This window comes from Miniopterus schreibersii (genome assembly GCF_964146895.1).
Source record: "Miniopterus schreibersii genome assembly, chromosome: 12".
In the NCBI taxonomy this organism is placed as follows: domain Eukaryota; kingdom Metazoa; phylum Chordata; class Mammalia; order Chiroptera; family Miniopteridae; genus Miniopterus; species Miniopterus schreibersii.
The window spans coordinates 3,274,581-3,286,668 of NC_138112.1; the positions used below are offsets into that span (position 1 = coordinate 3,274,581).

Sequence of the window (12,088 nt, forward strand, 5' to 3'; positions counted from 1 at the left end):
TAAGGATGGACAGGGGGTCGATAATGTTAACACAACTTCCGAAGGCAACTCTGATCAGCCTTGTTTGTTTCTTGGTTTAGTCTTCTGAATGTTTTATAGCTCTAAACAGTGACAGCTCAGCTTCAGTACTTCACCTTTCTATGCTGCCAGTGAAAATGGTGATAAAGTGAAGGACATGTTCCAGGGAATCTGCTGATGTCTCTAAGACGTCATCGGCAAAGCGGCGGAGGAAAATCAGGAAATCGCCCAGGTTATCTGCAAAAAATTCTGGGGGGAAAAATCAGTGGCATTAGCCAAATGTCTGACTTTCTGTACATACAAATTCTACACTGTACTTAATGAAGGTTAACAAAACCCAAATGTCTTGTAGGTACAAGGAATGGTGATAAGTTAATAAATGTAGACTCTCCTTTAAATGTGTCAATTTAAATTTTTATCCAAGAGTCGTAGAGACACAAAAATACTGTTAATACACCAGCGAAGTTTAAGAAAGTCCACACTCAAGGTCAACTGTGCACTAACAACCCTCAGAGATATGAGGAATCTTGAATAAAGATTTGTTAGGTGACTGTGGTCACCAGTCTCCAGGTTGGTTCTCACCTCCTGGTATTCACGCCCTTGTGTGTCCTGCCCCATATTCCTCCTGGGTGGAAGATGCACCCTGAGGCATACACCACTGATGGCGTGTCATTCTCATGACTAGGTTATAAAAGCCAACAGCTCCCATTTGGGTCACTTGTTCTGGGGGGAGCCAGCTGCCATGTCATGAGTAGTACTAAGGAGGGGCCTGTGTGGTCTAGAAAAGAGGCCAGCATGCAACAGCCACATGAGTTCTGCCAACAGCCACATGACTAGGCTTGTAAGCAGATCCTTCAGCCCTGGTCAAGCCTTCAGATTCCTATGGCCCTGGCTGACAGCTTGGCTAAAACCTCATGAGAGACCAAGAGTCAGAACCAGGCAGCTAAGCTGCTCCTGGATTCCCAGAGAATCCGTGTGAAACAATGTTTGCTGTTTTAAAGCTTCTGTGTTCTGGGGTAATTTGTTACTCAGCAATAGATGGCTAATATAGTTATCAAGAACATATAATCTGATTTTGATGCACAATACCTGTCAACCACTCAGGACATACACACACACACACACACACAAGCTCCCTTCTCAGTTAACCAAGAGATGATTTTCCCCCCTAAAGAATAGCACAGGGCGAGTTAGATACATTTTGAAGTTGATAGAAACTAACAGCTCGGAAGACCTTGACTGCCCTTAGTCATTAGAAGACTGCTTTCTGATATGCAGAGCAGTGAGGACACAGGGCTGAGTACATAGCTGTCAGCTCCCCTATACTTTGACCAGTAGGTGTTATCTGCAAGTATGAGTAGTTTGTCCAGAAACAGCTGCATATAACTAAGGAAGGGTATTTTGAGGATGAGACTTCCACAGCGACCCAATTAAACTTAGGTGGCTCTGAACAGAAAGTTCCCAGGGGAAGCCTGCTTACCTGGCACGTAAGCCAAGGAGCTGCAGCCAGCCGGCAGAGGGAAAGTGAGCTCTAGCGGCTGTGAGCCCTCATTGCCTATGGCCAGCTGAACAAGTAGAACAGCCATAGACACCTGCAAATTTAGGCAGTTTTGTAGCATCTGTGGCTCAGTCATGGCAGTCTTGGTAGAAAGATAGATGGTCATTAGTCGTTCAAACTGCTCACGCAGGTTGTCAGCAGCAGGGCTAGAGCTTTGCTGAGCATCCCGCCAGGCGACCTGCAGCCGATGCAGATTTTGGTTGATTTTTACCATCTGATCATGCAACCTGCTCCCAAGAAAGCAGAAGAGATTGGGTCAGGAGGCACATATTATAGGGATAGTTGAGTACAGACCATTCCAGAAATACAAATCCTTATTTATTCTAGTATCTGTTTTAGGATGTAGGGAGCTGCAATTACGATAATACAGAAGGCACTCATGAAAGTTATTGAGAAGACAGAGGCAGGGGGCATAGCACTGGGAAAATGTTACCAAGTATTCAACATAATTACAGGTAATTACAAATAGTAGGCAGGGTGTAGACTGGGCTGTTATTATGTCAAATAAATAACTATTAAGCAAAATACAAGCAGCCCAGCAGGAGAGTCTGACAACACACAAGTGCAATGACTGTACTTAGATGTGGTTTCATGGACAGTCTTTCCATGGTTAGAAGAGAATTAAAGCCCTGGCCGGTGTGGCTCAGTGGTTAGAGTGTCAGTCTCTGCACTGGAGGGTCGAAAAGTTTGATCCCCGAACCCAGTCTGGGCTCATGTGGGAGGCAACCAATCGATGTCTCTCTCTCTCACATAGATGTTTCTCTCCTCCCCCCATCCACTCTCTCTAAAAATCAATGGAAAAAATATCTTCACTCGTCAGATGAGGGTGACAGGAGGACCCTACGTCAGTGACGCCCACATGAGCGAGCAGCAGCTTCCAGCCTTCCGCGGCTCAATATAAAATTATTTCTCAGAGGGTCAGCCAAATGTTCTCTAATGAAAAGAAGACCCATAATTCAACGTTACAGAGTCTTCTCTATGTGTATAGTCCAAAATCATCTCGTTTGGCCCTTAGATAACGGCCAAGCTACGCAGCCTATAGTGGGAAATTAGATGACATCATTTTTGTGTTTGAATCTAGGAGGTTAAACAGGTCAAACATACTGAACTGTTATCTACTGTCTCACTGAAAATGTCAGTGACTCCCTAGGACACTGCTGGTGGGAATGCAGACTGGTGCAGCCACTATGGAAAACAGTGTGGAGGTTCCTCAAAAAAATTAAAAATGGAGCTGCCTTTTGACCCAGTGATCCCACTTCTAGGAATATATCCTAAGAACCTGAAACACTAATCAGAAAGAATATATGTACCCCGATGTTCATAGCAGCACAGTTTACAATAGCTAAGATCTGGAAACAGCCCAAGTGCCCATCAGTAGATGAGTGGATAAAAGCTGTGGGATAAAAGCTGTGTATTCACACCATGGAATACTACACAGCTGTTAAGAAGATGGACCTCGTACCCTTTGGGACAGTATGGATGGAACTGGAGAATATTATGCTAAGCGAAATAAGCCAGGCAGAGACAGACAAACATCACATGATCTCACTTATATGTGGAATCTAAAGAACTTAATAAACTGATGAACAGAACAGATTCAATGACATGGAAGCATGGATCAGACTGACGAATCTGAGGGATGGAGGAGAGCGGGTGGGTGGAGGGGGAGAGAGTAACCAAAGAATTTATATGCATATATGCACAACCCAAGGACACAAACAACGGTGTGGAGAGGGACTGGGGAGGGGGGTGGGACGGGGTGGAATGGGTCACTGGAGAGAAAAGGGGACATCTGTAATATTTTAAACAAAAAACAAACAAAAAAATGTCAATGACAGAGATAGAAAAACTCTAATAAAAATATAATTTCATTTTTTGAGAAATTTGCCTTTTTGAAAAATGCTCTGTCAATATAAGTATCCTAAGGTATTAAAAATTGCTACCCTCAATACCACTTCCTATAGTCTATAACTGTGAGTAAGTAGCTATTTTCTCTCCTTATTTATACTTGTAGTCACAGTCAGCTGAATCAGAGGGAAAAAAATCCTCGAATGCCTATAGCTAGCTAGAACCAGAACCATTTCTGAAAGTCATATGCTCTAGTTCGTGAATCTTCACACTTCTAGAACCCCCTTCATCTTTGAAACATGGACCTTTTGTGGTCCTACTGACCTTACTGGAATCCCTTATGAACATTTCTTTAATTTGTCTCTATACCATAGCGTAGAGCTTGGTCTTTTTTCATCAGGAGTAGTAAGTAATGAAAATTCAAGAGCAAAAGTGAAATATCAAATGAAAATTCCATTTTCACATATGACAACAGGAAGACAGTGATTTTAAAATCTGCATCTTTAGAGAAGAATACTAGTGTATGTTTAATCTTAAAAAGTTTAACAGGTCAATAATTAAAAATAAATTCAAGTTATTTGGACAAAGCCAATTCACATAAACACAAATAAATGCATATAATGCCCTTCCTACCAGACCCTAATGTAAGCCGTCAGAGGAAAGTGGGATTATGAGATGCACTTTGAGCCTCTGGTCATCAGCACAGCTAAGCAGCTCTTCCCTTAATGACATTGGAGGGTTACCTGTGAAACCCCAAGTGTAAGGTGTACTCTGTCAGGACAAGGTTCTCCGTCACAAGGTTGTAGTTCTGGGGAAACTTTGGCTCCTGCACAGCTGGGATCAGACAGGTTTCTTTGTCCAAACCTCAGAGAAGTGAAAAGGAACAGTGAATGGCTCACCACAGACATCTACCCTAGTCTCGGGGCCCTTACTCTAGTTCAACTTCCACACCGCTGCCAGTGTTGTTGTCTTTAATATCATCTTAAAAACAGATCTTATCACATTACTACTCCTTTGTCTAAAAGTATCTTTTGGCCTCTCACTATCTACAGAGATGCAGTTAAATTTCTTTAGCTTGATCATGAAATAACCAAAAATTAAGAGGAATGATAGTTAACTGCAGATTTCTCAAGTGCTAGACAATGGATCACTGTCTCTATTTTGTGCTTTTCTGTATTTAAGATTATTTGCTTTTGAATATAAATTACTTTTATAACTAGAAGAGTTATAAAACTGGGAGGAAATACGTATACTGAAATTAAGTGTAATTTATTCTGAGTGGTAGAACTGTGATTTATTTTCTTCTCACTTCTCTGTACTGTTCGAGTTTTCTCTAATCTGGCCCCAATCTTCTGCCTCCCCAGACTCATTTCCTGCCATTCCCATACCCTTTCCTCCCCCCACCTACCCCTTGCTTTAGCCACAATGACCTTCTCACCGTTCCTTGGTTGAACCCTCCATAGCTCTGTACCTTTATTCTTGTTATTCCCTCTGTATAAAGGGATCCTTTGGCTCCTTTGCTTGATAAACCCTCATCTCTCAAAGCTTAGCTATGAAGACCTCCAATGTCTGTAGAATTTCTCACTTCTTCCTCTGGTTCCGCTAGCTCAGCCCTGCACCATATTACGATCGCCTGTTGCTGTATCTGCCGTCCCCTGGCATTTCTGAATTCATCAAGGCTAGGGACTGTGCTTTATTCACATTTAAAAGGAATAATGAATGCATACCCAAAGGCTGCCAAATGCAGAGAGGTCTCACTAAAGCACACCTAAAAGCTACCAGTTTTATTTGTAAAAATGTGTTCTTATAAAATTTATAATAGCTCTTCTGTCTGCCTCATCTTCTTCAAGAGGCACCTTTGTGAGAAAGGGTAAGGATGCGAGTGCCTCAGATGTCACACACACACTCACTCACTCACTCTTTGGGAAGCCCAGTACTCCCCTACCTCTCATGTGTACATTTTTTATTTTTCGTTCTTCATCATTCAACTCCTTCAGGGCACAGTAAGTGGGATTAAAGGTGAGGAGTCGAGAGGACCTGGGTTTGCAAAATGGCTGGCACAGCTTCAGGAGGGCGGCACCCAGATTCAGAAAGAAGGCATCCGAGGCATACATTTGGAAGAAGATTTCTGGCATCTGATTGGCCCAAATCTTGGTGCGGCCTGCATTTGCATGCAAACAGTTTCCAAGCCAGGACAAGAGACAGTGTTTGGTTTCTGGAGAGAGCTGGAGTAAGTTCTTCAGCATCTGGTAGATCTTTTCATGGAACTGAGCCATGAACTGTTTAACCAGAAAACATAACCACAGAACATTCCAGTTTCACAATCCTAATATTTGTTACTCCCAAACCTTAGCCACTGGCAATTTCTAAAAATATGCCAATCCTAATCTTTCCTTATCCCCCAGTTCTAATTTAAAACGTTTTCTGGGCACTGATGAGAGATTCCTGACGAGCTGCCAAATGCACAGAGCATTCATAAAACTTTAGAGTAGGGTCGATAACCTTTTTCCACAAAGGGTCAAATGGTGCGTATTTTTGGCTCTGCATACCATGTGGTCTCTGTAGCAACTATTCAACTCTACTATTAGGGCATGAAATCAAGCCATAAACAACACATATATAAACGGGCATAGCTGTGTTCAATCAAACTATTTATAAAATCAGGTGGCAGGCAGGTTGGCTACTGCTGTAATTTGCAAACCTGTGCTTCAGAGAGTTGTGATGACGGGAGATTCAAACTACCCCCAATTCAACCATTTACTGCCTCAAGTTGGCCAGATTTCTACTATAATTAATGCTAATAAGCCCACATAGAGGACATAGGAAGGAGGCACAGGAAAGACATTGGTTTATAAGCTGGAGTTCAGTCAGATTTAGGAGCTGAAGTTTTAAGAAATAGAGTTGGTGAGAAAAACAAGGGGCAGGAGGAAGCGGCTGTGCTGCAGCATAGCAGTATATCCTCTAAACCACACTAAGGTGTTTCCTTGACTCAGCACACTCTCTAAAGAGGGCTCTGTTTTCACAGGATTGTAGTAGAAAGCCAACCAGTCCTCCTCCTTTCCCACAGAAGCTCAAGCAGCCTCGTCTGCATGCCCTCCTGAGGAGGCGACTAAACCTAAGACCGGGGGCTGGGATACACTGTAAACAGTTCCACCTGATGGATGTTGGCCTCCTGTACTTTGATCTCCTGGGGACTGGAACGAGATGGATTCAGGAAATAGCCATGATTTTCTACGACACCCGGAGTCTTTAATAAGCAGGAGATATTCAGGATTACTCCCAGCAAGGTTTTCTGGTACATCTGCCCATTGCTAAGGTCCTTGGGCTGAATGTATTCGACAAAAACCTGCAGGAGAAGATAAGTCCCACTTATCTGTTTGTATGATGAGAGAAATATGATGGGGTGAGAGGGTCTCGAGGAGTTAAGTCTACACAACAACCAGCACACCCTTCTCTTATTCAACAGGTAATATCATGGTGCCCTCAGGACAGGGAAGCACAAATTATTAAATCTCATTTATATGCCACCTGTCAGCCTTACCTTTGCCATGTCCTTCTGCCTAGTGAAATAGAGCAGGATATCCAGGTATGCGTACAGCAGCATCTGGCAGAGCTCTAGATCTTTTATTCGGCCCAATAAGATATCAAACACTGGAATCATGACTTCTGGAAATGTTCGCACTTCCTCATCCAACACCAAGGCTTCAATGGCCTCTTCCAGGAACTCAGTTACATCTTCAAAATCTAACAAGGCGAAGGAGAGAGGAAAGGGCCACAGGAATTTTATATGCCTTTACACCCTTGGCTCTATACTCTCTTGATACTTTTGACAATTATACTGATATTCAACCTCAAAGGTCAAGTGTGAACTCTCTTCCTTAATTTTTACTGGACCCACAGTGACTCTGAGGCTTTCCAATGCACTTAGAGGAGTTTTAAATTTGGAAATCAAAGTGTAGACGCTCACAGCTCTTGCTTATGTACTCACGGGCTCCTTGGATGGCTTCCAACATCAAATCTACCAGTTGCTCGTGGATGTTTTGGTCAACATATATCTCTGGGGTGAGGAGAACTGTTCGTGTATTGGACACAGTGAGGTTCCTGCACTGCACTGCAAAAGGTAGCAGGTTCTCTGGAACTTTGGTAATCTGGAAACGGCATAAAGAAGAGAGGGAATAGCCCAGTTCTATGACCTGGAACAAGGTTGTACATAGCAAATACAATGGGAAAGAGACTGTACTCCCAAACAATACCGCTCTCCCATGGATGCTTGAAAACTCATGAGATTTCATTCTTTGGTTTAAGGAATCACCTACCTGTCAGAATTCCAATCCTGGAAGTGACCATGCTTGGCCTGCTCGATCATTTATACTGCAGTGGAAATGAATTACCAGACCTTTCTTAGGGGTGTGATTTTTAAGAGGTTTGTAGAGAGAATAAGAGGCCATGGTTCACTGGGGAAAGGGGCGAGTCTAACACTTTAGAAGACAAACTAATAGTGCCTAATGTCAGTACCTGTTACAGATATCTATGATGTATATAAACTGATATAAAAGACATTGAACCAACTCTCTGGCTTACACATTAAAGTCATACCCAAGAGGACAGTGCAGCACTCAGTGGGAATTATTATTATTACCTCTTCCTTGGCTCTTTGGAAGCAGGAATAAAGGTAACAAAAAATGTGCCTCTCTCCTGCATCTCGATCAGCAGAGAGATTCAACGTTGTAGAAGAAGTCATGTTAATCAAGTGGTTGCCTGGATCTTGAAGTAGTAAGCGAGCAAAGACAGCCTATTAAGAACAAAGAAAAAACAAAAACACTAAACCATTGCGAAGTTAACCTGAGAACATCAAGATGTAAAAGATAATTCTGACAGGTTATTGCGAGAAGTACAGGATGCAGAGTAAAGAGGGAAATAGGGCCCAGGGTCTTATTACTTTAGAAAATATTATATATACAACATAATGGTGTATATATAAAGTTATTCTAAATCAAGTTCAAGTATTTAGTACAGCCCCTAGCACAGAGTAAGCATTAACAGAGTATTTGTTGAATGATGTAAAGAATCTAGAATTAAACTTATGTGAAATCTACTACTCTGTGTGATTGCTGACCTCACTCAAACTATATAAAAGATAACTTAAACATACAAAGTTAACCTACAACTTGTCGTCTCCCCTACCAAACTTTTATTCCTCTAATGTTAATTAGGCACGTATAAGGTAAAATGCGTTTTGATTTTGGAAAAGATATAAAGAAGAAGGAGATGACATTATAACTGGTCTTAAAGAGTGGGAAGATTTGGACATGTAGTCATGGTAAGTAAGAAGGTTCCAAAAGAGGAACCCCACAAACAACGGAAGAGATGGAGGTAAGCAGAGTCGTGGCTGGAGAGACGCGAGCAGAGTTCAGTTGCACGGCTAGCTTTTGCTGACAACACACATAGGAACACATGAATGCTACCTGCTCAACGTTGTTCATATCAAGCCAGTCTTGATCTTCGAGGTCTACTGCCATTTCTTCCAAATACACACAGCGGCTGGGGATGCCATTCCCACTTTTCAAGCTTGGGTCACCTGGGAAATGGTTTTAATCTAGTAGGTTAAGGATAATGTTTCTGTTTTATACAGACAATCGTTCTAGACAGCACTTCTCTTGAACTCCAAGTTTGACTCAGCTAATATTCGAATGATCTTGACTTATAAAGCAGTATCTAAAGATGTAACCCCTCCCCCGAACCCAGTTAAAGGGCAAGGGCTTGTTATAAACCTAACATCATGACATTTTAAGAGTCAATCTTGAACATTAGCACTGACTTTGGGTTTAACTACAGATAAGGCACAGAGGGAAAACATTGTCTCATACCTCTTGGGGTTTCCATCTAAATGTTTAGGTTACTTCTGAGAAGCAAACTGATTCATTCCCATGTCCTCTTTAAGGCAGTAAAGGCAAGTAGCTGCATAGCTCAGTCAGTATCAAACTGGGAAGGAAAGTTCCATCTGTGTCTAAACACTGAGTTTAGGTTACATCAAAGCTTTGCTGAAATCTAAGGCCTGTGCTCCAGGGAGGACCAAAGGTTTGTTTAACCCACCAGATACAACACATTTCTAAGAGCAAGTCCCTAACCCAGGCAGGAAGGGCAAGGCAACGAATAGACTGGCTGCAAGTGTGTAACTCACTGTTGTCCAGGGTAATGAGGAAGATCCTTTGGATCATGTGATTGATGTTGAGTTGCTCACATATTTCCTGCTGTGAACGGAATGAGCGGCTAATTTCAGCCACAGAGTAATCGAATTCATCCAGGCTCTCTGACACGCTGTTATCCGAGTCATCTGGGCTCGCTTGGAGTTCATCTGCCAAAAAACGGGAGCCACAAACAGCTACATTCCTCTCTTTTAAGAGAACCAAGCATAGTCCCCAAAATGATAACTGTAAACAAAAGGATAATTTTGCATGTGAAATCGGTTCATCAGCTAATTAGTGAAAATCTCAAGTCAGGTGACATTTAAAAAAAATTTGAGATACGCTGGCTGGCGTGGCTCAGCGGTTGAGCGTCAACCTATAATCCAGGAAATCGCGGTTCGATTCCCAGTCAGGGCACATTCCCAGGTTGTGGGCTCGATCCCCAGTGTGGGGCGTGCAGGAGGCAGCTGACCAGTGCCTCTCTCATCACTGATGCTTCCATCTCTCTCCCTTCCTCTCTCTGAAATCAATAAAGATATATTTAAAAAAAAAATTGAGATACATTATTTGGTTTAAGATTTGATATTTGTATATATTGTGGAATGATCAAAATAATTCTAGTTAACATATTTCACCATATACAGTTGTAAATTTTTTGTTGTTGTGATGAGAACTTTTAAGATCTACTAGCAACTTTCAAGTATGGAATACAGTTATTAACTATAGTCACCATGCTATATAATTACATCCCTATGGACTTATTTTACAACTGAAAGTTCATATCTTTTGATTCCCTTTCACCCATTTCGTTCACCCCCAACCCCCGCCTGTTCTCTGTAACTATGAGCTCTTTTTTATTTCACATATAAGTGAGATCATACAATATTTGTCTTTCTCTGTCTGACTTATTTTGCTTAACATAATACCTTCAAGGTCTATCCACGCTGTCACAAATGGCAAGATTTTCTTCTTTTTTTTTTTTTCTAAGAATATATCTTTATTGATTTCAGAGAGAGGAAGGGAGAGGGAGAGATAGAAACATCAATGATGAGAGAGTCATTGATTGGCTGCCTCCTGCATGTCCCCGACTGGAGATCGGGCCCCCAACCTGGGCATGTGCCCTGACCGGCAATCGAACCCCGATCGCCTGGATCCTAGGTCGACACTCAACTGCTGAGCTGCACCTGGCCAGGCAAGATTTTCTTTTTATGGTTGAATAATATTCCACTGTATGTATATACCACATCTTATTTTTCTGTAATGTCTTGATGAATAGTTAGGTTGTTTCCATATCTTGGCGTTTCAAAATAATACTGCAATGAACATGGGGGTGCATGTATCTTTTCCAGTTAGTGTTTTTGTTTTCTTTTTTTTTTTAATTTATCTTTATTGTTGAAAGTATTACAGGTGTCCCATTTCCCCCCCCATTAATCCCCTCTCCACCTCACTCCCACCCCCTCCCCAGGCCTACACCCCATTATCGTCTGTGTCCAAGGGTTATGCATATATGCATATAGCTTTCTTGGTTAATCTCTTCCCAACCCCCAACCCCCTTCCCTCTGAGGTATGGCATGCTTGAATATCTCTAGGTCTACTTTGTCAGTTTCTTTTGTTCATTAGCTTCTTCTTCAAGAAAACCCTTCAACATTTCATGTAGTACTGGTTTGGTGGTGGTGAACTCCTTTAGCTTTTTCTTGTCTGGGAAGCTCTTTATCTAACCTTTAATTCTAAATGATAGCTTTCCTGGGTAATCTTGGTTGTAGGTTCTTGCTTTTCATCACTTTCAATATGCCTTTCCCTTCTGGCCTGCAAAGTTTCTGTTGAGAAATCAGCTGAAGTGTTATGGGAGCTCCCTTGTAGGTAACTAACTGCTTTTCTCTTGATGCTTTTAAGATTCTCTCTTTGTCTTTAACCTTTGGCATTTTAATTACAATGTGTCTTGCTGTGGGCCTCTTTGGGTTCATCATGTTTGGGACTCTCTGCTTCCTGGACTTGTAAGTCTATTTCTTTCCCCAGGCAGGGGAACTTTTCTGTCATTTTTGCACATAGATTTTCAATTTCTTGCTCTCTTTCTTCTTCTCCTGGCATCTCCATAATGTGAATGTTGGTATGCTTGAAGTTGTCTCAGAGACTCCTTACACTATCTTCATATTTCTGGATTCATTCTTCTATTTGCTCTTCTGGTTGGGTGTTTTTTGCTTCCTCATGTTCCAAATTGCTTATTTGATTCTTGGAGAAATGTAGTCTACTGTTGATTCCCTGTAAATTATTTTTTCTTTCAGTTAGTGAGCCTTCATTTCTGATTGGTTCTTTATTATGTCACTGATGATCTCACTAGTTTCCTTAATAGTCTTATTAAGATCCTTGAGCATCCTTATAACCATTGTTTAGAACTCTGTATCTAGTAGCTTGCTTGGCTCCATTTCATTTTGCTCTTTTTCTGGAGATTTCTTCTGTTCTTTCATTTGTGACATGTTTC

At 41.7% G+C, this 12,088-nt stretch overlaps 1 protein-coding gene across 3 annotated transcripts in view; it reads right to left on the reverse strand.

Annotated features, from left to right (window-relative positions):
- UBE4A (ubiquitination factor E4A) overlaps positions 1–12,088 on the reverse strand; it is a 49,386-nt gene that overhangs the window by 21,242 nt on the left and 16,056 nt on the right. The window contains exons 3-12 of one of the 3 annotated variants that reach the window (XM_081155486.1): positions 9,606–9,779; positions 8,890–9,002; positions 8,064–8,216; positions 7,413–7,572; positions 6,966–7,168; positions 6,579–6,770; positions 5,370–5,703; positions 4,168–4,288; positions 1,499–1,803; positions 135–267 (exon numbers count right to left, since the gene is read on the reverse strand). In XM_081155486.1, the coding sequence (XP_081011612.1) occupies positions 135–267; positions 1,499–1,803; positions 4,168–4,288; positions 5,370–5,703; positions 6,579–6,770; positions 6,966–7,168; positions 7,413–7,572; positions 8,064–8,216; positions 8,890–9,002; positions 9,606–9,779 (1,888 nt within the window). The remainder of the gene's footprint in view (positions 1–134; positions 268–1,498; positions 1,804–4,167; positions 4,289–5,369; positions 5,704–6,578; positions 6,771–6,965; positions 7,169–7,412; positions 7,573–8,063; positions 8,217–8,889; positions 9,003–9,605; positions 9,780–12,088) is intronic. The other 2 variants (XM_081155487.1, XM_081155488.1) reach the window with 2 other exon arrangements.